Source organism: Globicephala melas, chromosome 7, assembly GCF_963455315.2.
Source record: "Globicephala melas chromosome 7, mGloMel1.2, whole genome shotgun sequence".
Taxonomy (NCBI): Eukaryota; Metazoa; Chordata; class Mammalia; order Artiodactyla; family Delphinidae; genus Globicephala; species Globicephala melas.
The window spans coordinates 106,345,579-106,373,474 of record NC_083320.1 but is presented as its reverse complement, the minus strand read 5'-3'; the positions used below and the strand labels follow the sequence as shown (position 1 = coordinate 106,373,474).

Sequence of the window (27,896 nt, the reverse complement as noted above, 5' to 3'; positions counted from 1 at the left end):
TACTCAAAACAATCAAGATGACACTGATGAGACCACTGCATGACCAATTTCAAGATGACTGCCAGAGCTGACTGTGCTGTTTCTGCACGTAGCCCCTCCCTCTGCCTATAAAACCCTGAAACTCCCCTTTAAAAGCTCTTGCCCACTGATTGTCACTTTGGACATGAGTCCGCCCTCTCCCCCGGTTGCCAGTCTCTGAAATAAAGCAAACTTTCCTTTCCACCAACCTTGCCTCCCGAGTACTGGCTTTCAAGTGGTGAGGAGCCAGACTCCACTTTCAGTAACAATTTGGGTCTGTACTACAACTAAGTGCTGCTTCTACTTGCTTTTTCTCATCTCTTACATGGTTTCTCCCACCTAGTAATATACACATATGCATTTGTCTTCTTAGACTATTAGTTCACCAGCCTAGCTAGAAGCAATTTTGTATGACTCTCTTCTGTTGGCCCTTGGTATCAAGTGTGCTCATTCCTTGGACTGAGTATGAATCAACTCTTAAAAATGTTACCATGATCATTCTAAACCTGTCTTAGAAAACCTCCATGTGTCAGCTCGACAAATGCTCATTGCTTCCAGAGAAACATCTCAATTCCTTGGGCCCTCCTTGAACAAGAGCCTCTGTTTTTCCCATATGTGCCTGCTGTCTTGATCATACATGCTCAAACAAAACTCCTTTGCTGAACTCTTTTTTTGGAACAACGTTGAATGTGCCAGGTTGGGCTCCCATTTCACAAAAATAAGCAGTGTCATTCTCTCTCTCTTCTTGAATTTGGAGCAGTTGTTTTCTATATCAACTACTTTGCCTAAAGTCAAGAGTCGAGTGAAGTGCAGGTGTATTGACATCTAGATTTCAAATTCTAAAGTGGGAGCAGGTTTAGCATGTATATGCTGAATAAAAACAAATGCACTAACCAACAGTTATCTTCTGTTTTTATCCTGCCCCTTCAACTGGCAGAATCTTGGTATCAGAAGGAAATCCTAGTGGAGGCTTTAATTCCAAAACATAATTTCCCTAAGGATAAGGCATGCATCTGGTTATGTTTTGCCAGATACAGGAATCAATAAACACACACGATGTAAAAATGCAGGTGGCACTAACTGGATGTCTACAAAGTAAAATAGTGATAGTAAGAGCCAATTTGAAATAAGAGCTTACTTCTTATCAAGCACCTTTACCCATTGCATTTTATAGGCATTTTCTGATTTAACCCTTACCACAAATTGTGGTACCCAAACAGAATACCAAGTCTCCTCAGAAAACTGGAAAAGGGTTTGTTGATGATTTAGAATCAGTTAACAACAGATTGAAATTGTTCCCTTCTTTGTTTGGTAGAAATGAATGCTGCGAAAAACTTTTGAAGAATTCAGCCACACTTATCGAGGGCCATTAAAGCATTATTGTCATTGGCCTTACCCACATTTTAAAATAAATATTCCAAATGGAGCTGGGGGATGATTATACCCAGAAATATTTAATTTGGCTTTATACATAGTCATTACTAATACTTCATTATTTGCACACATAATATAGTTGTATATCTATAATATCCCCCCAAAATAATAATGGCAAATTATTACAATTAAAATTAAAGTATAAGAATGTGGATGGATATAAATATCAACATACCAAATCAATAATGGTCCTATAGAGCAACAATAACCAATTAGACCATGTGACAGCAAGAAAACAATCCTATTTAACAACAAAAGCAGCCAAACATCTAGAAATTAACTTAAGATCTATGGCTATAAAAAAGAAAGTAATAACAATTTACCTTGGCTCATAAAGAATAAATAAAGAGATGGAACATGTTTCCATATAATTTAGCAATGTATAATTATTTCCTTTAATGTAATACAATCCCAGTCAATAACCCAAGAAAATTTGTAACATTCAAGAAAAATTATTTTCATAGAACATGAAAAGCTAATTCTAAAATCCATAAAGAAGGTGGTAGATAATAGTTAACAGAGTGTTAAGAAAAGGAATCAGGTGTGTTTGTGGGGTCGAGGGGAGGGATCGTCCTAATCAAGATCAAAATATGTTCTGTACCCAGTGTCTGCTGCCTGGGGTAGAGACTGCAATTGTGCTGTCCTGGCAGCTTCTTCCTTTTTGTTATGTAAAATTCATTTCTGATAAGCATCAAAATGTACAGTTGCTAAAGTTATGATTATGTATACCTTAATGATTATTAAAGTATTAAAGTATTGAAAAAATTAAAAAAAATATGTTCTGTAAGTATGATGTTGGCACAGCACCTGGAAAAAAGCTATGTAAATAAAACAGAGTGGGAAATTCAGAAATACATTCTTTACACAGAGAGATTTTAAACCTTATAATATATACTGGAGGTCCAAGTAACTAGGTAAAAGAGGAACCATGAAATAAATGGAGATGACAAATAATATTTGGGGAAATAAACAAAATTACAATCCTACCTCAAAACCTTAAACAAATTCCACATGCAATAAAGACATAAAAATGACAACAAACAAAACAACAACACAAAAACTAAAAATATTAGATAAAATATTATATAGCAGTTTAAAATAATATGATATTTATACTGACATGCTAAGTTTCCCATGGCATACGTTAAGTAAAAAAGCAAACGAAAACAAAAATACAGCAAGCAAGTTGTGGTATAATACACAGAAGTATATTGATTAAGTAAATATATCCACAAATAATAACATTGTATGGTGTTTCCTAAGGGTAGTTAAATGTATGTAACTACTTTGATGCCTGGAAAGTGTCATACTAGGCTAATATTGGTCGTCTCTAAGAAGAGCCCTAAGATTATTATTGAATAATTTTACAGCAAACATGTATTTGTGTACTGACTGTATAACTTAAAATAAATGTTTTCATTTATTATGTATATCATGCATAACCCTGCTTATCTTTTTTGGAGGCATTTAAGAAATTATTTCAAGTTTCAAAAGAAACTCCTTGTTATAGAATTATGTATATCTCTAAAAATTCTTTATTAATATATGTGGTATTTGGATATTAGCAAACACTTTTCCCAGAATCAGCATGTTTGTGCCTATGGGGTGGGTTGGAGTATGTATGGGTTTTCTGCAAAGACTGTTTTTTTCCCAAGACTACAGACCAAAAACAAACATTTGCCTTCTTTTTAGCAGAATGGTGGCAGGGCACAAGATTTTGCCCATTCAGAGCACTATATGGATGTTCTATGGAAATCCCCATTTGGTAATTATTTACAATTCAGAGGGAGGCGAAGGAAACAAGCAAGCAATTGAATTGTGCCTGTTTCTGTTGCCCACAGAATTGTGGAGCAGTAGGGAACTAGTTCCACCACAGTTCAAGGTGTCTGATGTAGTGGTCCAACTGTCTTGCTAAAGAAGCCTCTGAATTATTGCTTTGCATCTCATTTGGAGATACCCCTGAGAGAATATCAGGATGATGGGGCAGGTATTTGCAGCAACATGGATGGACCTAGAGATTATCATACTAAGTGAAGTAAGCCAGAAAGAGAAAGACATATATCATATGATATCACTTATATGTGGAATCTGGAAAAATGATACAAATGAACTTATTTACAAAACAGAAACAGACTTACAGACATAGGAAACAAACCTATGGTTACCAAAGGGGAAATGTGAGGGGGAGGGATAAATTAGGTATTGGGATTAACATATACACACTACTATATATAAAAGAGATAAACAATAAGGACCTACTTTATAGCACAGGGAACTCTACTCAATACTCTGTAATAACCTATAGGGGAAAAGAATCTGAAAAAGAATGGATATATCTATATGTATAGCTGAATCACTTGGCCATATACCTGAAATTAACACAACATTGTAAACCAACTACACTTTATCATAAAATAAAAATTAAAAAACAAAAAAATGTTCTGTCAAATGATTTAAAAAAGAAAAAGATGATGTGGTAGGAAAGTCTGCCATAATCCTCATCACAGAGTCCGGAATAGTGACAGCAGCCAGTTTGACCGGATGAGTCCCATCTCCCATCTCGCAAAGATGAGAGCACAGTCATTCCTCACTTTGCTTCCTTCTGCCACCGTTTTTGAAGATGAAAAATCACTGAGAAAATCACTATCAAAAACAGCCTTAAATCCCCCTCCTTGCAAGAGCAACTGGATAAGAAATATCATAGGAGCTCCAGGTCTTTTCTAGAGTCAGCGGAGAAGCTACTTGCTTCTTCCAGGCTGGCTGCCAGGCCAAGTCATTGCCCAGATGACAGCAGCTTCAGGGTTTCCTGGAAGTTGGGGCCCGTGGAAATCACTCTAATTAGTTTTCTCCAGGGAGGCCCTGCTGAGAACAGAGATTCCCTCAGAAGCTGAACCACAGACCCATTCAAGGAAATACGTCAATAAAGTAAAAGCGTATAAGCTTTAAGAATTCTCCCTAATAGTCCCATCTGCCCTATGGTTGAGCTCAGGAGACCCTGAAATACAAATGGAGCCTACAATTCACTAACGGGATAGTAACCGTGGCAATTCATGGCTAACAGTTCTCACAATCCAGTCTACTAACATTGTCCTGACTTTCTGATGCATGTGTGCAGTAATCACTTTGGGGTTCTTTCTTATTCCAGCTTCTTTTGTGGAAGTGATGGCTGCTATATGACTAGAGATACGTCATCAAATGTGGGAAGCAACTCTCTCCTTTCAGAAAAATTACCTGAAACTTGGAAATAAAGCAAAAAGTGGATGATATTTGTCCAGTGGAGATGCAGATAATTTCTTTCCAGCGTAACAGATAACTCCGAAGATGGCCTGGTGAGCAACGGTTTATATTTAAATCTACAACTTTATTCTAACTTTTGTGTTGTTAAATTCTCTGTACATATGCCAGCTTTTTAGATGCTCTCTGAACTGATCATGACATCTTAATGGCTTCCTCATTAATTAGAGTGACATAAAATCTTTGACTCATGTTTATTTTCTGTTCACCTGAAATTCATTTTAGCTTTTGGAAGATTAGATTTTAACACATACTACCAGGATCAGTTAAAATGGTGTTACTTATCATTAGAAAATATGAAACTTATGGAAAGGCCTTAATCACACAGTGCACAATAACTGGGGCTCGTAATAACCTAATAATAAAATACTAAGATATCTACAGAACTTTTAGTCTTTTGTAAACATGATTGAAGAGGAGTCTGCCAGGTAGATCAAGGGTGGGGTTGCCCATCCCAGTTTGAGAGTCAGGACCATCAAGAGAATGTGAATCAAAAAATGCAAACTCGACTCTAAGGAAGCAATTGAATTTAACGGGTGTTTTGGAGAAGAAAGTGGGAGAAAAGGAGGCATTCTTTTATGGTTAATTCTTGGGAGGAATGAAAAAGAAATTTATCTTAAAAAATTACTTTGATTAAAAAATGTGTGTGTGTGTGTGTGTGTGTGTGTGTGTGTACTGCACAATACCTCCTTGTGATTGTGCCTCAGGTAGGGTTCTCCAGCAAACAGGCTGTGAGATGAAGTTAAAGGGGCAGGATGTCTTTCAGGGGGAACCATTGGGAACCACACTTTTGAGCCAGAGAGTCAGGAAGCAGAAGTGGGCAAAGGAGTGAGCTCTGGCGCAGGTCTGACAGTCTAGAACAGCCCCACAGAGAGTGCTGGAGCTAGAAAAGTCCATCAGAGATATGCTTCCTTGGGCCAAAATGGTTGCACCTTTGTACCCTGGACTCAAGTGATTATTGTCTGTGGACCTCCCTGGAAGGACAGGACCTTGTCCTGAAGAGATGCAGTAGCTGAAGGGGCAGAGGGAGACTGTCTTCCAAGAGCACTCCCAGCAGCAGGGCCTTCTTGAATGGGGTCCTGGGCAGCACATCCTAGAGTCTACGCACGTTCCTAAGCCTCTCTACACAGGGGCCTGAGACGACCCTCACCCTTCAGCCTGAGACATGGATGGTGAAGCAGGAAGCTGAATTAAAACATGGCACCCCTCACCTCTTCTACAAAATTGCCTTCCCCAACTCAAGTGTCTCTGAAGCCAAATCCTTTTCTCTCTGAATCAGAAGAAACTTGGTAACACAATGAGAACAGAGTGTAAATCTACAATAACATGTTCAGAGAGTTCTGACTACATCTTCTTCCCCACCATTGTTCTGCTCCAAGGCTTTCTCACCTCCTCCTCTGAGTCATCAGCTTTGTCTCCAGAGCCTTGGAGAAATGGAAACAGGTTATCGGCAGCGTTGCAGCATTAGTATGCCAGGCTGGGCCCACTCTTTTCTAAACTGGAGCTTCCCTGGTTGTCCTGGTTACATCAGCTCAATGGAGCCTTGGCTTTGGAAAAGACACAACAACTTCTCACCTCCCTCAGTTTGGGTCCTTGAACATCCAGAGTGTACTATTTTATTTTCCAGAAATATCTGGCTTGAATTTCGTTTTATAATTATCACCCTAGCTCCACATGAACGGTGCTGTCTTAATGTTTTCTTTCTTTACTGAGTTACAGATTTTGATGAATGGCAGTGCCACAGTAACTAGAATGACTGCTTCTACCGTTGAGTTTTTGTGAGGTCCAAATCTCAGGGCTTTTCTCCCTGGGCTGCATGAGAACATGATGCCATGTTGTACCTTTCTTCAAAAACAGACAGTATGCTTTGAGATATGTTTTGTCAAAGGCAGAATTAAAACTTAAAAAAGTGAAACTGTACAAGAAAATTGTACATTCTCCTTCAATGTCACATTACCAATCTAATGTGGCCAGTATAGGATGAAATGAGCTTCAATTAAAGCATAAGAGATTGTAGATAAACATTTCCAAAAGGGTTTTGGAATATTAGGGGGCAGAAAATACTAACATGGGCTATTGGGATGGGTTCATTGTACTCAACTCTCAACATTTGCAAGATGAGACAAAATTTTGTGGAAGGGGTCATTTAATCATTCACTTCTCTGAAAATAAAAAGAACCAGTGTTCTTTCAAAGCACTTTCAAGCTCTAAGAATCTGTTTGTGGAGCAGAAGTGGTGTTGGGGGAAAAAAATGCATGAGGAAGCAGGTGGTTCTTCCTCATTTTTTTTTTTCATTGTAGAAGCGTTGAGTGACTGCCACTTGGTAGGTAACAAGGAAGCAAAGCATTCACGGGACTTGCCCGCTAGTGTTCTGAGGTCTCCTAAAACTTCTTAAACGAATCAGGACACTTTCTCTTATTAAACTACTATGGGGAATATCAGAACTCATTTATTAATTTTTTTACTAAGCTAATTTTTTTACTAAGATGATTCAAGTATACTTGACATATTAGTTAACTTTGAAAAAATAAACTTGTTGGTAAATCAGACCTTATCATCAGAAATGTATAGGATGCTGAAAAGACAATTTCTTTACTTTTTGTTTCACCATTGACATCCTCCATGCGCAATGGTTTTATGTAACAAATATGCTAAAAGGTGATTTTCCAGTTCTTCCTTAACATGAAAAGGATGTGTATCTCCTCCTGTGCTTTGAGACACAGTACATCTTCCAGACAGAAAACTCTGCTGGCCTGTGTCAGGAAAGCCATCCTTGTGAGGCACTCGCAAGTGTAAATATAAGTGACTATTCCACAGAGAGACTCTAGCAGTTTCTGAAGTGTCAGGGCAGAGAGCAAATGAGACCCACCTTTCCTGGTTTCACTGCTGACCTCGCTTTTGACACGCTTCACCTGAAAATAATAATAATAATTCCCAACCAGTGTGGAATCAGGAGCAGCACCGTGGGTAGGCGGGAAATCGCTTCAACTTTATGATTTACCAAGTCAATGAAATACTTCCCCCAAGGAGTTCTAAGTGGGAGTTACTTCAGTTTATTTTGACACAAATAAAGCAGCTGAGCCAAAAAAAAGAAAAAATAAAGAAAAAGGTCCATAAAAGGCCAAAAAGATAAGAAGAAAGTAAAGCAACACAAAAATGAGACTCACAGGCTCACAGCTTTACAAAATGTCCATTCTATAATTGCAACATATTTGGAAAGATGGGGTGTCAGATTTGGGGACAAAGAGGTACTTTCTTTGCTGTGACGTCCACATGGGCATGAGGGTAAGGATGATTGTCATGCTTAATATACAGATGGAGATGGGACATCCTCAAGTTGTAAGGGATCAGTTACCAGACTCATCAATTTCATTCTGCAAATAATAAAGACAATGAATCCACTTAGGCTAGTTATTTCTCTACCAGGGTCCCATGGCCTGTTGGCAGTTGACCTGGAGTTCTTACCCAGATCTCTTCATTTCATTTTCAGCCATAAGTGCTAGTTCTTGGATTTCTCTTGCCTTTTCCTCATATTAACTTGAAAAGCTAGTAGGGAAGAGCAAGGCGAGGGATGATACTGCCAAGAGTTTTAAAGCTGAAACTACCCCAAGCTTGCAGTGCACATTTCAGAAGCTCTGTGTTATGAAGCTTCTCCTACTCTATTCAAGAAATGCGACCAGTGAAATGGCATGGTTGCAATTGTCCCTAACTATCAGGGAAATAAAAGCTTGAAGTTAAAATATTGATTCTGGGAATCCAGCATGCATTGACTCAGGTATCAGCACTTCAACTTGTCACATTCCAATGACAGGGGCAGTGCTAAGAGATATATCCATTCTATAAAATTCAACCTGTTTCTGGTACTCGGAAAGCACTCACAAGCACAGCAGCAATGCCAGTGATTACCATACTTGAACGATGCTATGTTTTGACTGAAAAATCCTTCAGAGGTTAAAGGTATCTAGACAGACATATCCAAATTAATATTTAAGTACTGTCACAATCAATCTATCCCAGTAAAAATAGATAATGAACAAGGACCTACTGTATAGCACAGGAAACTATACTCAATAACCTATGTGGGTAAAGAATCTGGGAAAGAATGTGTATATGTATACGTATACGGAATCCCTTTGTTGTACACCTGAAATTAACACGACATTGTAAATCAAATATACTCTAATTAAAAAAAAATTTAAACAGCACACCACAATCATATCTTTTTCTGCCTAGCAAATATAAAAATCCAGTGACTCAAATTTTCTGAATGATAGAGAATGCAATTCGTCATTTTGGCTGCTCTAGCTAAGTAGAGGCCTTTTTTTTTAAACCACTGAATCATACAAACTGGAAATATTGGGACTTCAATTTTTTTGGCCACCTGACACTTCTAAACAGGTTGAACACTAAACAACAAAATTCAAACCAACAAACTAAAATGGCCTCCAACAGCATGTTTTTCTTCTTCAAGTACATAAAGACAAATTCAATAAATCAGAGTACCATCTGAGATGGAGCCTATTGGGAAGAAACATACCAGAAGCAGGTGCTCTTGCTGCAGCTGACCTTGGCTCCAGCTAGAGCAAGGTATCTCTCCAAACCCCTAGATATGCTCTTACTCATTGCATTTGTGATCAGTTAACAGAAACATCTAGAGATAAAAACCCGCAAGGAAACACAGCTGCCTCTTTTCCCTTTCGACTTGCACAAAGTTTGTCACATATTCAGATCATTCACATATGATAATTTCATAACTACATGAAATTTGCATGAAGGGATTAAAAAAATTCCATCTTTATATACACCTTTCAGCCAGAAAGATTCATCAGTACTGCCTGAAGATAAATTAAACTTTGGCATGGAATATAATTTATGAAAATTGCAAACTACTTGAATTGATTACACCAAAAAAGACATTAAATATTGATGACTAGCAAACTTATTCAGAGCAATAAAATGTGATGTTTAAATAGAATGAAAACATCAATATAAATTTAAAAAATATTTTAATACTAAATCATATCACTGATGTAGGTTAATTGAGTATTTTTTCATCATAAAATCATTTTTAATCACTTATATCTTAGCTTCTGATGGATAGGTAAAACATGATAGATGAAGAAAGAAATATGATTCCTGTTGGAAAGAGAGATTACAGATTCTGTTACTTCTTTTCTTTTAGCTGATATGTTCTTAGTGACAGATTTCCTCAGAGTTAAAAGTTGCACAAACCCAAACTTAAAAGAAGCAAGTAAGAAACACCCATTGATTGCTGATGGCATTTCATTACTAGCAGTAAAGCTATGTAGTGTGAGAATTGGTAAAATAAATACATAAGGAAAGAAAAGTAAATCTGGGTATACTGGCAAATTTTACAACTAATTTATGCTACTGTTCTAAGCATCTGAGTTTCAAGTTTTATGTAAGAGCAGTGCCTTGGTTTTGCTAATAATACAATATCCCTAATATTTACAACTCTATTTGTTTTTAAAGCTGTATAAGCCCTGCTCAACCTACTTCCAAAAAATCCTTTCTAAACTGTAGCTATAAGGCAGACGTTTCCTACCTGGACTAATGTGGCTAAACTCTCTCTCCCTCTCTCTTTCTGCCTCTTTATCTCTCTCGCACAGCACACACACACACACACACACACACACAGAGTGAGCTCTTTGAAAAGAAGTTTCATTGCACAAGTCATCTTTCAATTCCCACCATCTGACAAGGTGCCTGATTTATTTTAGGTGCTCACTGACTGCTTATGGAATGAATGAATGATTCAGTGAATGATGTTTGAGCCTTCCCAGGCCCTACTGCCAGCAGTGGCAGCCAGTTCAGAGGAACAACTTATCTAAAGGTTGATTCTGAGTCTCATGGTGGAAATGACCAGTGGAGAGACGTCTGCTTAGGGACCAGGGCTGCTTTTCTGTGTAAGTTATCAGGCAGCCGCCTAAGTGACGTGATTTCAGGGAGTATCAAAGAAGCTCGTAGTTTAAAAACCAATAGCTCCCTCCACCACCATATTACTGATGCCCTAAATCCCTTGGAGATGCTGTAATGTATTTCATTACATGGTTATCAATAATTATCTGGAGTCAGGTATCAATAGGAAGGGTGAATGGTAGCCCACTGACTTAAAGTCAACTTCTAATAAGGTTTAAATAGCTGATACATCCTTTTTTCTAAGAGTAGGTTTTGATTATAGGGATGAAAAGTAATAGAGGTTCCTGGACATCCGAGAATATAATATGTACAAGGAGAAAAAATACAAATAGAGTTTGAAACCCCCTCAAACTTTGCTAAGAGATGACATAATCTTCCATTGTTGTAGCTAATAAATCTAGTAAGGAAGAATCTGCGAAATTACGTTTATAATTATAAATGCTTTATGGAATATTTTAATCATTTCCCAGGTCTAAATTAAAAAGTAATTTTCCTTGGGCCTGGTTCCACAGTGGTTTTGTAGGGTTTTTAGCACACAGGGCACCTTAAGATGTCCCCTACCTACAAACAGCTGGCTGTTGAGCTGTAACCGGAAATGACCCTCCTCTGAGGTCTCCCTGGTCATCCTTGGGAGGTTGTCCACCTGGAGTGAGGTCTCCTTGAGGTTCCTCTCAGCCCGGACATAATGCCATTGGTTGTCATTCAGAGGAGAAGAGGACTGGACTATGAGCTCTATGGGGCCATTCCCAACATCAATGGCAAAAGTGATCTCGGAAGGAGCTGAAACCAGAAAGGAAACAGGTAAAAAGATGAAGGGAGTTGTCAGTGCATTTAGGGCACAAGCATACCCTGAACGAATGATAAAAACTATCGTACATCAACAGCTAGGTAGAGAGGCCTTCAGATGAAATCCCCTCAGTATAAAAACTACCATTCATGGTAATAACTACCAACTACTAAATCTCAAGCTCTTTTTTTTGGTCCCAGTTGGTTCTCATTGTGTGAATTCAAGAAATAGGATAGGGACCAGGGTCACTGATGCTGATCTGACAAAATGCACCTGCTCCAAGCTTCTGGGTTTTCTGGATCTCTTCTGACTTCAACTGTGTCCTCATGGACAGCTATAGATACTTGGTTAGCTAAGCAGCTACACTCCTGCGAGGAGAAGACCACATCCTGGAAAGTCCAGTGCTTGGTATTATTCATTATGCATGTTATAATAATGTATTTCATATATATATATATATATAAAACATATTACTATGTGTATTATATATATTATTATTCTAAAATGTATTATTTCATCAATACATATGATACAAGAATTCATGCTATTCCTATGACTTTTTTTTTAAAAGGAGGCTCAGAAATTTTAAGTGCCTTGTCTGTATCACTGCAAGTGGCAGTGTCTGGGAACAAACACAACCCTATCCCCCCAACTCCCCATGCAGGGCTCCTTCCATGACCCTTTCTGCCCTTCTATAGCAATCTGCTTATCGTACAAGACAGGAAAGAGCCAGTCAGGGGTAATGTTACCTGTGATGATGATGATGTTGATGATGATGATGACAGGAAGATAATAGTGGTGGTCATGATGGTGATAGTTGTGGTGGTGATGATGATGGTGGTGGTGATAGGGATGATGATAGTGGTGGTGATGGTGATGGTGGTGATGCTGATGGTGGTGATAATGTTGATGGTGGTGAAGGTGATGTGGTGATGGTGATTGTGGTGATGGTAGTAGTGAGGATGGTGGCGATGGTGATGGTGGTGATAGTGGTGATGGTGGTGGTCATGGTGATGATGGGGATGGTGACAGTGGTGTTATCACCATTAACAGAGAGAGAGAGAAGTAGCAGCAGCACAGTAGTACAATGCACTCTGAGGAGCACTGCCCATAGATTCTCTCATTTTAATCCTCAAAGCAACTCTATGAGAAAGGTCTCATTTTTATGCACATTTTATGGGTGAGAAAATGAAAGTTCAGAGAAATAGAAATAATTTGCTTGAAGCTGCCTAGAGAGTAAGTAGAATCTGACTCCAAAAGTATAATCTCCATCTTTCTTCTCTATTTTAGTATACCTTCTTATATTTTCTTTTATTATGTAAGAATTCTAAATCTGAAGGATGTGGAGAGGTAAATTATAAATTAAAGTTGAGGGGAAGACAGTCCTCTCTCAGGAACAGGAGCCTTCATATTCCAGACCTTCCCTTCCTTATCAGCACCTTGTGATGGCCCCCCTCCTCTACACCCGAGATAGGACATGTGTATTTCTTTGACAAGGTCATCAACTAACAGATCTGAATATTCAGCAATACCAAAGGTCAGTCATCACCCTGGACCACTCCTTTCTCAGGCTTTAAACCCTAACAGAAAGCCAGCCTTGGTATAAGAAGCCCCCAATATGCAGAATTTCAAGTAGCAGAGAGTTTGAATTGCTCGTCTTCCTGGTGAATGTGTCCTGACTGCAAAGAGAGGCAATAAGATAGAAGCTTTACAAATGGGATTTGAGACCTGGACTCTGGCACCCTCCATGACCTGAGGTAAGTTTTCGAGCTTGTCACCTCTTACTTTTATCCTTTGTAAAATGGGAATAAAAACAATACCTAATTGTCAGGTTGTTTATAAATTCATCCCGACAATGTTCTTAGAACTGTGCCTGGCGTGTAGGATGTACTCAACAATGATAGCTATTGTTATTATTATCATCACTGTGGCATGGTTCACCAACCCACGTCAGTTGTCTTTGGCTCATAAACCCATGCATTAACGGAAACAGAATTGAAGGGAGCAAATCAGATTCAACAATTGAAAGATTAAATAAGAGTGAAGTTAGCCCTTTGAGCCATTGCCTGTTTCTTATCAGGCCACCAATGCTACCTTGCAGCCCTGCTTATCTTGAGACCAAATAAACAATTACTGAGATATTGAGCATAAGTGTATTTCTCTCTAAAAACATAGGTAAAAACTCTTGAGGTTGAAGGGGAGGAATGCTAAAGATTTTCCTAAAAGCCTTCCTGCCAAGCTGGTCTTGTGGATATCCAGTTCCATGCAGACAGCACATCTCTGTGGAAGGAAGGCTTGCTCCACTGCTGTGACGGCCTGCCACCCCCTGTCACCACTACCTCCTTGTTAGTTTCTGGTCTGCACTTATCTCTGCCCCTGCATTTATCCCTCTGTTGTATAATGATCTGGTTATAGTCTGTCTCCCCAGCTAGTCTGCAACTTATAGATGAATTGGACACCCAGAACCTAGGATTGGGCCTTGTATACAGGAAGCTCCCATCAAACTAAAATTTCATTCATTAAAATGTTACCCTGTACACACTAAATGCAATTTTGTAATTTTCTTTCTTTCTTTCTTTATTTTTAGTTTTATACCAAGGTGTTAGGTTCCTTAAAAACCTTCTAAAATTATTATTATTTAACTTTATTCAAGTCACTATTAAAGATCTACTATGTTCAACTCACTCCTCCTAGAACTAGGGGAGAATCAGTGAAATGCAATAATAATAGCTAACATTCATTGAGCGCTTAGCATGACCCAGGCACTCTGCTAAGCATTTTTCATGAATCAACTCCCTACAATCATATGAGAAAGGTAATATTTTACAGAGGAGGGAACTGACCCACAGATAGCTGAGAAGCTGCTCTAACCCAGAGGGGGCAGAGTCAGGATTTAAATCCAGGTGATGTGTCTCTGGAGCTCACTTTTTAACCCACTTGTCCTATGAGAAAACCACCATCCCCAAAACCTATGCAGTCCCTACCTGGCAGTCAAAGCTAGATATATAATATGGGTGCCTGGAAAAAACTGAATGAAAATAAATGTAAGTACATGGTGATACCTCCAACACTGGCTAGTGACTTGGAAGACAGGACACCTGAGGCCAATGTCAACTAGATCTCATTTTCTGGGGGGATGGGCATAGCTCAGTGGTTCTAAATGGGAAAGCTGGAGGTCCAGTGGCAGCATTTCCTCTATCATGAATTTACCATCTTCTCCCCACAACTGTCTGACAAATATCCACCCTTATCATTTACATCCTATGGTTCAAGACAACGCGAAGGAGTCACTGGAGTCTTTCAGTGGGTTTTTACCCAGCCAGGACCTGTGCTAAGCAGAGAGGAATGAAACAAAATGAGCTCATGGTGTACTTTTGAGAAGACTGACCAAGAAGGGGCATGTCAAGTGGAGGAAACTGCCACAAGCATGAGAGATTGTACACCAAGTGGTCCTAGGAGATGAGAAGATGCCTTCTAAGTCTCCTGTACAATGCTCTTCCTTCCTCAAACTGTGACACCATCTCTGGTGTCAGCCCTGCACAGGTCAGGCATGTGAGATGTCTCAGGCACCATAATGGAATAAAGAAGAAGATGCAAGGCCTTAATGTAGTCTCCTAACCTCTCTGACCTCCCATGTATTCATCTGTAGAATGAGAAGTAAATGAATATTGTTAAACATTTTTGGAGACATGGACTCTTGGAGGCGCTGATGGCAGCTGTGGCTCCTATTCCAGAAAAAAAGCACACATAGTTTTACATTAAGTTGTAAAGACCTGCTGAATGTCCTATGCCTCAAAACATGGAGGAAAATCATGCTATTTTCTCACCTTCTAACATTCTTGGCTCTTGAGACAGTTTTGCAAAGCAGAGTAGGGAGTTGTTTGAATGAACAGAGAATTGAATCCTGGATTCTGAATCTTACTGGGTGATGCTGGGTGTGTTATTTACCCTCTCAAGGCTCACCTTCCTCATCTGCATATTGGACTGTGAGTTGAACATGAAAATCATAATACAATACCTTGATGATTATAGATGAGATTATTTGAAAACAAAATTAATTAATTAATTTGAAAACAAAATTAATTAATTTGTTAGAATTAATCTTTCCTATTCTTGGGGATCTGAGGATTGTATCTTCAAGTTACCATCACAGTTGGTAATATTATTGATATGATACATTTGAAAGTCAGAACTCAAATTTCTAGATATATAGATATAGATGAGGACATAGATATAGATATAGATTTAGTTGTTCCTCCATCCCTCCTCCCCTCTCTACCAAGAGGACAAACATTAATCACCTGGAGACAACGTTAGACCCTATCAGCCTCGAGATGCCACCAGAAGAATCTACATAACAAACTTGACTAACTAGCTTTTATCTCTACTTTCAAAGCCTAAAACTGCTTTCCTTTATCCTATTATTTTTCCAAAAATTTATTGTTCTCTCTTATAGATGTCATATGAACTGGAGGTCTAAGTCACCTCGTTGAGTCACTCCTTTCCTCTGGGTATCTCCCATCCCTACATGAGGTATACATGTTAATAAACTTCTGTTTGTTTTTCCTCTTGTTATTCTGTCTTTTATCACATGGTTCTCAGCCAAGAACTCAGACTTTTAGGAATGAAAATGATTTTTTTTTTCCCCTACAGGCTTTAAGGTCAGCTAGCTGCCCCTACCACCCAAGGGGTAAGGCTGGGCTCTGGCAAAACCAGTCTGAAATCTTTACTTCCCTGTCTAGAGGCATTTGTTCCTAGGTAGTCAGAGGAGTTGCATATCAGGAGGATTGTGTGGACAGCTGGCAAAGAAGTGCTTTCCCACCAGCTGAAATGTGGCTCCTTCTTGAGGGAAAGATAGCCTTGACGGAAGTAGAGATTCAGAAGTCAGAGCAGGGAGAGAAATAAATTAGACCACTGCTAACATTTGTTAAACTCCTGAATCCAACCAGAAATAAAGTGCCCCACCAATTCCAGACTTGGTCACCTGTCCTGGTACCAATAAATTCCCATCCTTGTGTCTATCAGTTAAGATTGTATTTTCTTTTAATTGCAGCCAAATGCATCTGATCGACATATGGGCATCAACAATTCCATTTTCATAAATAAGCACTGAAGGGGTGAGGAACTTGCTCACAATTAGAGTTAGAGAAACAGAAATTAGAATACACATTGGATTCTCACCAGTAGTCTCTTTCCGCTATGCCATACTGATCGCAACAGCCATTTCCTTCTCGTCCCCCATCCACTCCAAGATATCTGTTTCAACCTGCACAGCCATTATGAGCTAATTGTCAAAATAGCTATTTTTTTCTCAGTCTCATTTGGAACAAATCCATTAAGACTTGAGGACATAATGAAGCATCTTGCCTTTCATAGAATATGGACTAATCTTAAAGCTACAAAATTCAAATGTCTTAGTTGGAAGTGACCCAGAAAGAAATAAATTGAAAATTTTATGTAAGCTTCTTGTTCCCTGTCCAACAATTCGGATACATCAATTTTGAAAACTTCTGTTCGGATAGTTACAGAGGAACACTCCTTGGGGATGAGGAAGAGATCTACCTGAGAAATCTACTACATTTATGTGAAGGCCATTTTCTTTCTAAGAAGATGATCTGTAGAGGAATCTTACTATGAACACTTTAGGGTGAAAATTCCATCTGTGTAAAAGACATAGGTTGAGTGCAGCTGTTAGTAAGAAATGCAAGATAAGCCCCATTTGTTTGTCTGTTTTTCCTTTTAAATAATAATAATAAAACAAAATATTTTGAAAATTTTGAGGCCTCGTACTTTAAAAAAGTTTATACAAAATCTTCCTCTTTCAAAAAATACATATTCTCTGATGTGGTGAAAAAGTGTGCACTGAACAATGACATCAATGGATTTTAAATTTTTATCAGATTTAATACCACTTGCACGGAAAACATTTTTGTGCAGCCCAAAGGACAAAATATAGTATGAGGAAGTTCAAACAAATTGGACACTGAAATATAATTAACACGAAATCATCACTCATTACCTTGTGATAATATGCCATGACATTTGCTGCTGCTTTAATGAATCGAAAGGCCTTAGGGCCTGATTGTTATTAAATTTACATTGAGGTTATTATATCCATATTATGAAATGGCTGGCACTCAACTCCACGTATTTAAAGCCTGGCCAAGGTAGCTATGAGGGATCTTATTTCACACTAAAGCCACAAGAGCTTCCTGCCATTAATAGTCTAAATCATTGGAGTAAAAGGAGATTACAACTACCCGTTAAAGAGATGCCTTTCCTTGTATTGGGCTGTAGCTGCAGAGGAAACACTTAGCTGCTCTGTGGTCTGCAGGAGACCTGTACATGCAGTTCAGCCATCTCCTCCAGCCAGCACCTTTGTCTCTTTTTCTGGAGGTCTCAAATTTCCACGTTTCTGTTGCTAAGACATTATTACTTAGGTTTTCAAGGGTATTTCATGCTGTCACATTATTATTGTAATATGGTAAATTGCCACAATCAAATCATAGAAAACATGTATTTAAAACCAGGTAAATGAGGCACATAATGAAAAGCATAAGTCTTCATGGTCATGGCTTTAATAAGGGCTAGATGGCGGGAGCAGTCCACCTTGTGTATAAGAAAGAAGTGGGTATAATGGATGCAGAGAATCAGAAAACTAGCAAAAGCAACTAAAAGTAGATCTTTTTTTTTTTTATTATTGCCACACAACAGTAATTCTAAATAATGTCAGCAATGAAACATCCCTCCACCGGGGGTGGGGGGGAAATTTTGTAGGTTTAAGTTGTAACAAATGCTGATGTTAGTATTAATTTTTAATAATGTGTAAGCTTCAAAGAGTACATTTTATTACCTACCACATATTATATTCAAGAGGGAAGTTAACATAGAGAACTCCTGACGTACCATTGGCTCCTGAACATGCAGACTAAAATATGTGTTTGTTTTTAAGAATAAGAGCTCAATTTCTGATTTCCCATTTTTACAGTTACTGTGCTATCATTGTTTAACTCAGATCTACTGTTGAAACAAGGAATATATAGTACCACAGGGGCTGTGAACACAAATTGCACCCAAAGAGAGCTTAAGCAACTCCAAAACCTTAGGAACTCTGTGAGGTTTTACCAAGTAGAATAGTAACCCATGACGAATTTTCTAATAAAAATATTTTAGTGTTTTTTTTTTATTTCAGAGCTATTTGAAAGATGCTAACATTGATCATGAAAGAAATACATAGAGATTATAGCAATTTCTGGAATTTATTGTAAAATGGGATTTTTAGGAATCTCTATCAAACTTAGCCTTATGTTTAAAATCTTTTCTAAAATGTTTATATCTATTGCTTAATGTGAAAAACATTTTAAAGTTAATAAAAAGTATCCTTTGATCAGTAAGAGAGAAGATAAATGGACAAATCTGATTATACTCTCTTTTGAACATGAACATGCAAAGAAAATCAGTTCTGATGAACTCACTCAACAAGTTTACATAAGTCAAGTCTAAGGAACAGAACTTTTAATGTTACAAGTATTACTTGAACAGACCAATATGTAGGTATTTTTCCCTTTTATATAAAAAATGAATGAATGAGATTAAAATTCTTTATTGTATTGTGTTTCTTTTTTGTACTGGAATATTTTTATTGGCATGATTACATATAAAAGTTCATTAACAGAACACTTCCCCATATGCATTTGTACTACTTTTCATTTAACTTTATGATTATTTCTTAATATAACTTGTATATAGGAGATGGGATGTTAAAAAATGATCCATGTCCTGACATCAAACTCACTAGATACACCCCTGTTCAAGGTGAAGTGGTAGAGAAACAATGGAAATTCTGATTGGTCAGTCACATATGCCTGGTGATGGGAAATAAGTCAAGAAATTACTTGCAGAGAAAAAGTACAACAAAAATTTGACTTCAAGTGTAAACAGAATGCAGAATACTAATGTTCTCAGCTTTCCATAGAAATTGCAATGAAAAAGTTCCGTTGTGTGGAAGCTTAAAAGAATAGGTAGTAAATGCCCACGGATCAGAAAAAAGACACTGTAAATAAATATCTATGGGAATTTTGGGAATGCACTAGTTTGAGGACAGAATGACTCTTTAAACACTGATAAGTAATAATAAAACAAAAAGCATAAGGAGGAACTAGAAATTATCATTGTTAATTTGACAGAGGCCCAGGGAGATTAATTTGATAATCTAAATAGTACACTAGTTGTTGGTGGCAAAGATAAGATTAAAACTTCTGTTGACCAGTTATATTAAATTCATAAATGAGAACACTCACAGCTTATTTCAAGTCGGATGAAGTCTTTAATGCCAAGGTTTTCTAGGAAAACTCCAGATAAAGCCGTGGTTTTAAAAAAGAAGGAAATGTCAGCACTGAATTCCGCATGGAAGGTAGGAAAGTGGAGGTAAGAGGCTTCTGTATAAAATGATACCGCATTCCAGAAGTGTCCTGCAAATGAAAAAAATCCTGAGTATGGTTCATTGTTTTTGAATGGGGTACAGGAAAGCACTGGGCATGTAGATAATTTTCTAGACTGGGGGACACTGCAGGGAAAAAGGATAAGGGAATAAAACATCTTGTGCTTATGTAAGACAGAGAGAAATCTTCTTTCAATTTAGTACTCACGGTCACCATAGCAACGCAAGGGACCAATTCTCCAAGCAGCTTCTGAGTTTGATCTGTTGGTATCAGTGATAACTATCTGAGTGACAGGCAAGTGGTCTTTGAAGGAAAGAAAGCCAGTATCATTTGTCCTGCAAAACACAAATTTAAGAAAAGAAAGGAGAAAATGTGGATAATCTAGGGATTCTTTAACAAGCCTCCTCTTTTCAAAAGTGATTTGGCTGGTTGCTGCAGGGTTGGGGCAGCAGGGGAATAACAGAGGGCCTTTCATCTCATAGGTATGCGTGAAAGTCTGGGATGCCAATTACAAAACCCATGGCCAGCTTCCAAAAACTAGAGCATTTTACATCTTCCTTAAGTCTTTCCAGAAAAGCAGATAGTTTACAGAGCTTGCTGCTGCTTTTTGTAGCTCACAGACCCCACCTGCCCAATGCAGTGCTGATGGAACATGAAACATTGCCTCTCTTTCCATGAAGAGATCAGCTATCTCAGTAACTAATTTGAAATAAGCATCACAAAGCCACTTAAAATCACTCCAAGGACTTGTTTCAGTCACCTGCCAACAGGTTTTAATCAGTTTAGGATGTTTCTTATCACCTTTTAAGGTGGTTTGTTGCTTTTTATTTTTTTTTCTGTTTTAGAGACCTTTGTAGTTAATGACTCTAGCTTTGTCTCTGTTAATTACGCAATTAGGAAACTGACTAGTCATCCTTTGACAAGAAAGTTAAAAATGAATGGGGTTAAGCTATTCATGTTTTCCTTCTTTTATTTTTAACATCTTTATTGGAGTATAATTGCTTTACAATGATATGTTAGTTTCTGCTTTATAACAAAGTGAATCAGCTATACATATACATATATCCCCGTATCTCCTCCCTCTTGCATCTCCTTTTTTTTTTGAGTTGTGTTTTTGGACTCATGGTAAGGACACACCATTTTACTGAGAGTAAAAAGGAAATGTAGGTAGGAAACTGACATTGAGTGAATATGCAGTGATTTTGAGCCAGAAGTATACTAGGGGTATAACACACCTATGCAGTGGGTACCATTATTTTCATCACAAATGAGGAAACTGAGGCTAAGAGATATGAGATAACTTGTCTACGGCCACAGGGTAGAAGGGGCAGGGGTCTAGTCACTTGGTGTCTATCTCAGCCCTAAATTTAACAAGTATGCCATAAATATATGTTAATCTGAGCTGAAATGAATTATATAAGGCAGTCTGATAATTGCACATGGGTTGGTTGGACTGTTCAGCCACACAGCCTCAAGTAAGCACAGGATGGATCATCTTGTCTGTTCCTGGGAACTGGGAGACACAGCACCAAGCCACAACGATCAAGGCAAGGTATATGATGTAGCAATTTGTTTATGAGAACACAGAGGAGCTAATTCATATTGGTTCTCTCCCTGTAGACACAAAGACATCAACACAACACTCAAAAAACACTCAAAATCAACGTTATATTTCAGCATCCTTTGCATATTATTTACAGCTCTGAGACTAAAGACAAAGAAAAAATGTGTCAAATTATGAATTAAGGATGCGTGGCAAGGTTCAAGTAGTGTGATGAAGTGCTTTAAGGACATAGATTTAGAAGCACACGGATTTGTTCTGAAATCCCGGATCTCCAGTTTCCACCTGCATTAGCTTGGGCAAATTATTTTATTTCTGAGATTCCACAGTATCCTCAGTTGAAAAATGGAGGTAATGCCCATATCACAGAGTTATAGAGAGAATTAAATGATATGATATAGTCACAGTGCCTGATCTATGGTAAATGCTCAAAAAATAGTAGTGTTAACACTCATTTGAGTTCTCATTTTTGCCCCTGAATCACTGCAGCCTCAGGCAAGTCAATTTATCTTTTCATACATCAAGCTATGATTCTGTATTGGAGGTTTCCACACTATGGAAAATTAAATGTTAAGATTAGACATACAACTCCTGAGATCTGTAGAAAAACGCACTAATTCATCTTGGTTATAATCAAATCAAATATTCACCTGTACGTATACCCTTACAAGTCTGCTCACCCAAAATGTAAAGAAATGCACTATCCACTGTCTGTAATTTGAGTACCTGTATTTAGAGACCAATCAAAGGATCTGGAATAAGATTCTTGTGTCTGTTTGAAAGCACATCTATGAATGTCACATATACACAGAATAAAATTAGAATCTTCATGTTCTAATATTTTTTCAAGCAGACATTGCAAAGCAAGTTTCAAGTAACCAAAGTGGAATAAAGATCAAACTCCTGTAGAAACTCTACATTACTATAGGATTTTATTTCTCCCTAATTCTTCTTTCATTTTCAAGGTGAAAATGGTAGATTCTGAAGTCTGTCCAGCAGTGTCAAGCACTGTCTCCCTCATACACTATGGCATCTTGCCTGTATCAATTTGATGTCCTGGCACCAAAGTGTTGGAATATACAAAATTGCTCCAAGAATAAAAATCTCTTCCAAATAACAGAGAAAAAGAACTTCATATTTAGTTTGATGATGCAGAGCATATTACCAAAAATACTTTTTATATAAAATCTAAAAATCTCTCCAAAGTTGTTTAATGTGGTAGAAACAAACTCAAATGCCTACAGGGTCAAGGAAAGTAATAAAAATGAATGAAGCCAGCTTTGTGTTAGGTGATAAATGGGACATGACAAACAGCTTCAGTGTCAGGGAGAAAGAGAGAGAGAGAAAGAACAAGAGGAAGACTGGGAGGAAGTAGTATTCTGTCTATAGGAGACAGTGATAGTCATTCCTAACAGGTAATTATGCTCTTCATGAATGTAGGACCAGTGGGCCAGACTGGAATATCAACGTAAAATTTCTCAATTTTTCAAATCATAGAAATGGATTTAAAATTCTTAAAAAAAAAAAAAAGTATGGTGGGAATCAACACTGCAATAAAACTGACCAATAAAACACAGGTGGGCTTCCCTGGTGGCCCAGTGGTTGAGAGTCTGCCTGCCAATTCAGGGGACACGGGTTAGTGTCCTGGTCCGGGAAGATCCCACGTGCTGTGGAGCGGCTGGGCCCGTGAGCCATGGCTGCTGAGCCTGCGCGTCCGGAGCCTGTGCTCCGCAATGGGAGAGGCCACAACAGTGAGAGGCCCATGTACCGCAAAACAAACAAAAAAACAAAAAACAAACAAACAAACAAACAAAAACACAGGTGAGGGCTGTGTTCAGCCTACAGGCCACCTGGGCATCAAGAGACTTTGCAAGTTCATTCATGCTCTTAGCATCACAGTGAGAATAGTGTTTGGATTTAATTCAATGTGTGAACGACAAGGCTGATTCAAACATTTCAAAGTATTAATGGGTAGAATATTTGGGGGGTGGCATAAAAAATGATACAAACTGCAGCTGTAGAGTTGATGTTCTACACACGAAGTTGTTTTCCTTTGGCTTCTGTATGAACTTGTCTTCTCAAGGGCAAACACTTTACAGACTTTGTCTTCCTTTGGAAGAATATACAAGACTCTTCCTAAAGGCACAGGGTGCTTATGTACTTTATAAGTACAAAAATGATTGTGTTGTAGTGGGAAAGAATTGTCATTAGGCCAGACGGACCTAGCTTAAAACATGTGCCTCAACACACGGGTTGTACGATGTCATGAGGTCAGCCTGGGATTCAGTCTCCTAATCTCTTAAATGGGGATAATAATACTAATTCGATGTTGTTGTATAAATCAAAGTAGATAATGTATATAAAACTTAACATGTTGATTAACACATAGTAAGGATTCAATAAATAGCTATTGAAATTCCCAGTCAAGTGTGAAAAAAAAATGTAAAACACAAAGAATTTTTGAAAGGAAAATAAGAAAAAAGTGCCCTACTGTTGGCCAGCCAAAGATCCCAGCTTATGGAAGCTTGAAGGGCACAAAGAATAGATAACAGACACATGGTCCTCAAGAAACACATGTGACCTAATGATAAAACATGCACACTAAGGAAAAGACTCAAATATTCTCAAGAGAAAAAGTATGGCACAGAATTAGCCAATGTGGTCTCCTCTTAGTTTTTCTATCTGAAACTAGGGACTTTACCAAAATCAGGTTTGCAGAGCAGAACAGGGGCTACTGATTTCTTTAGTGTATCATTAAAGTGCAGTGAAAACTCATATACTGCTTTTTTTTTTTTTTCTGTCAGCCAGTTTTTGGTTAACTGCTGCAATTCTTTTTATAGCATCATTTGGGTGACTGAGCTTATTAAGAGAGATTTTTTTTTTCCTTTTTATATTCTTCTCTCTTTCAGTCACCCAAAAGTAACATATAACACGTTATTGATAAGGAAGATAAACCTAGAAAATTATGCAAAGAACTCAAGACCTCAGGTCCCTTGGAAGCCCTTGTGTGACTCTGAATGAATTATTCTCAGGAAACTCTGCATACCTTTCTGTTGAGTGGGAGACATGAAGCCCTCCATTTGCTGTGGCTGCAAAAGAGGTATAGCCAGGATGAGGCCCATAAACAGCTCTGCAAGTCTAAATGCCATATCAATGCTTGACAGTAATTCTATCTTAACTTTAGTTAAGGCATTATTTCCCTTTTGTCTTCCTTATTGAGACTTAAAAAAAAAAAAAGAAGAACCTAAGGGATTAGATGACAAGAAGCTCACAACGAGCTCAAGGGTCACTTGGTTGACAAAACAGCAAGTGCAAACGTTGACTGTGGTCACATAGACAAGTCCACACCAGAGGATAATATCCCTTTAGCTGCACCCCACACTGACCAGGACATATCCGGAGTCTTGATTTCAGTTCCTGGTATAAGAAACATGAGGGACAAAACAAGATGATGTTGGCATATATTTAACATTTTCAGAAACTACATTTCTTCTGTAAATACTTTAAGACAACTGAAGCCATAGGGCTCTTCTCAAATAGGTGTGAGAAAACAAAATCTGGTCTTAGTATATGAATACAGCCAAAGTTTACCCAATACTACTTTATTGTTAAGAAATGTAAACGGCCCTCCGGATTTCACGAGTATAAAACTGATTTTAAAAAGTACTAGCAAGGATGAAGGTTTTTGTAGACATCATTGGAATTAACCTGTTCTGGATAGGAAAGAAAGAAAGAAACATGCAGTAGTGCCATAAAAGCTCTTCACAGAAAGTCTGCATTTTTTCTTCTCTCTCACCCTCCTCCCAGACCTACCAAAATTGACCTCTTCTCCTTCCAGCCCCCTGAAACTTCAGAGAATCGCTCGTTTCCACAGAATGGAAATGCCAGTCCCTAACTTACTCCACGATGCTGCAGCATTTTAGAGTGCTGCCTTCTTTCCTGTTACACACACACACACTCACGTGCATTTTCTGAGGAATACATATTCATTCAACTGCCTATGAAAGATCTCCTTTGGACATCAATCGTCAACCCTTAACTAATATGCTCAACTCCCCTCCACTGGTCACTTCCCCAGGGATCGGCCACCCTACTTGTTACTCAGTTCTGTCAATGCCTTGGTCCCAGGCTCTCAGTTGCTGAGGCCGTACACCTGCGGATCTTCATTTCTCCTCTTTTCCTCACTTCCTCCTTCATTCTTGACCGACAACTTCCACCAAACTCCCCAACTTTAGGTCTCTGTTCAGCTGCACTATCCTCATCCTCCTGGCCTCAGCTTTACTCTGAGGCCCAGAGTCAGACTGGGTCTGGGAGATAGTCACCTGACCTGTCCCCTACTTTTCCTCGCTCTGCCCCCTCCCTCCCTCTCACTCATGTCCACACCTGCAGAAACATACTCACACATGTGGACCACAAGATGTACTTTATTGCTTCAAACCTTGTAAAGAAGTCTCTATCTCTTACAGGTAGGGTCCAAATTCCAAAATATTTAACATATTAGAGTAGAAAGTAAAATGCAATTTTAAGCCACCCTTGCCTTTTACTGGAGGAGTTCTTCCTAAAGAAAAAGATCCACATGTTAGAGGCCCTGCTTGGGTGTGAGGCTGCTATTCTTAAACTTACTGATGGCTCTGGGGTTTGGCTGAGCATCTCACATCTCAGGACCTGAGGATGGGAGCCACCTCTTGCCTTTCCCTGGCCAGGTGAGCACACGAATAGAGTTTTACACCTGATCTTGTTTCACCCTCGGAACAGCCCTATGATGGAGTTATAACATCGCCTGTCTTGTACAGCAGAGGCAACAGAGGTTGAGAGAGGAGATACAACTTCTCAGAGGTCACTGTTGGCAAGTGGAGAGGCTAGGGTTGGAAGCAAAACTTTTGCCATAACCGGTGTGCTCTCCTGTTCCCCAGGCCTCGTCTGGCTCCTGCAGAGAGTGGCTCTCTCGTGAGTGGAAACTGCGTTTCCCACATTTGTCTACATCTTCTCCAGGCAGGGCTGGAATAACCTGGCCCTGAGTCCTTGAATTGTCCTTGTGGGTTTCGGGCTGACTCTCCCCATTCCATTCACACAGGCTTTCTCCACACGAGATACACTTTGATTAGGTTTCAGTTGACTAATTTGCAATGATTTTCCAGCCCTGCATTCTCTGAGATTACACATAGGTCACCTTGACAGGAACTCTGGGAGTCCACAAACTCTTCGGTGACACACTTAACAAGCAGTCTCCTGGTTGAGTTCCATGGAGGCAGAAACACTCCAACCATGACATGGTGAGTTTTACCAGTGAACTTTCACAGGGCAGCACCATTTTGGAGAGAAGGGTCTTCAGCGCTCTTTCCTAGTCTCACCTAGAGCGTGATGACTGAAGGATATATTGGATTGCTTTGGTATGCTAGTTAGTTATCTTATGCATTTTATTGCATATACGTATGCATAGCTTTCGTAGAAATTAGTTTAACTTCTATAAGTCAATATTGCCTCATAGTTCATTTAAGATACTGTAAAAATAAAGAAAATAATAATAAAAATGATGACTAACACATTTTTGAGAACTAAATACCTGGCCTACCTGTTAGACGAGCAAATTAATGCCAACTTAGCCAGCACTCCCCAGAGATAGGCATTCTTTCTCTCTTTTTGGTTTTATTTTTCTTTTCTTAAATCAAACAAGAGCCTGAAGCTCAGAGAGGCTAAAGGACAGTCACTAAGTGAGAAATACAGGATTTGATCATCCCAGTACATCATGTGATATCACATAGAGGTCAATTATATTTTACATCCAGAAAATGAGGGTGCTGCCAGAATAAGTAGCCACAATTGTGTGTGTTCTGAGTGTATTACATGTATTACTTCATGATATTTTCACTAAAAATCTAGAAGGCAGATTTGCAAAGGAGATAAAACTGTTTCTCCTCTGTTTCTCCTCCTTCTTCTTCTTAATGATGAAGACTCTACTCTTTGAAACTAATGCAGAGAATGTATTTATTTGTAGGTAGCTGAAAGTGTTGCCATGGATCTCAGAGCAGGACCAGGCATGATAGAAATGACAAACACTGAGAGGAAGAACGGAAGGGGAATACAACATCACCAGGGTCCTGTCAGAGCTGTCCACACCTGCTGAAGGGTTCCAGCAAGTTCTGAGCCAAAGGAGGTTGTAATTAACATCTTCCTGTGTGGCTCTGTTTTGACCCCCAGTGAGTTCTGTGGTGAAGCCACTTGCTCAAAGAGACTATCATTTCACCCCAGATTCAGGGAGGCCAGTTCTGAACTGACTCCCTTGTGGTCTGTATAAAATCCTAAGTCCCTTCAACAATTTGGCCACATTCATCAAAATAGAAAAGTGGATGATTTAACAATTCTAAGCCAGAAATCTATGCGATAGAAATAATAACTTTAAAAATGAAAATAAAGTATGTCA

General features: G+C 38.6%; 1 protein-coding gene across 1 annotated transcript in view; it reads right to left on the bottom strand.

Annotated features, from left to right (window-relative positions):
- Window positions 1-27,896, bottom strand: part of CNTNAP5 (contactin associated protein family member 5) — an 886,651-nt gene that overhangs the window by 125,623 nt on the left and 733,132 nt on the right. The window contains exons 15-17 of the mRNA XM_030840366.2: window positions 20,122-20,249; window positions 19,774-19,944; window positions 11,248-11,466 (exon numbers count right to left, since the gene is read on the bottom strand). Coding sequence (XP_030696226.2) covers window positions 11,248-11,466; window positions 19,774-19,944; window positions 20,122-20,249 — 518 coding nt within the window. The remainder of the gene's footprint in view (window positions 1-11,247; window positions 11,467-19,773; window positions 19,945-20,121; window positions 20,250-27,896) is intronic.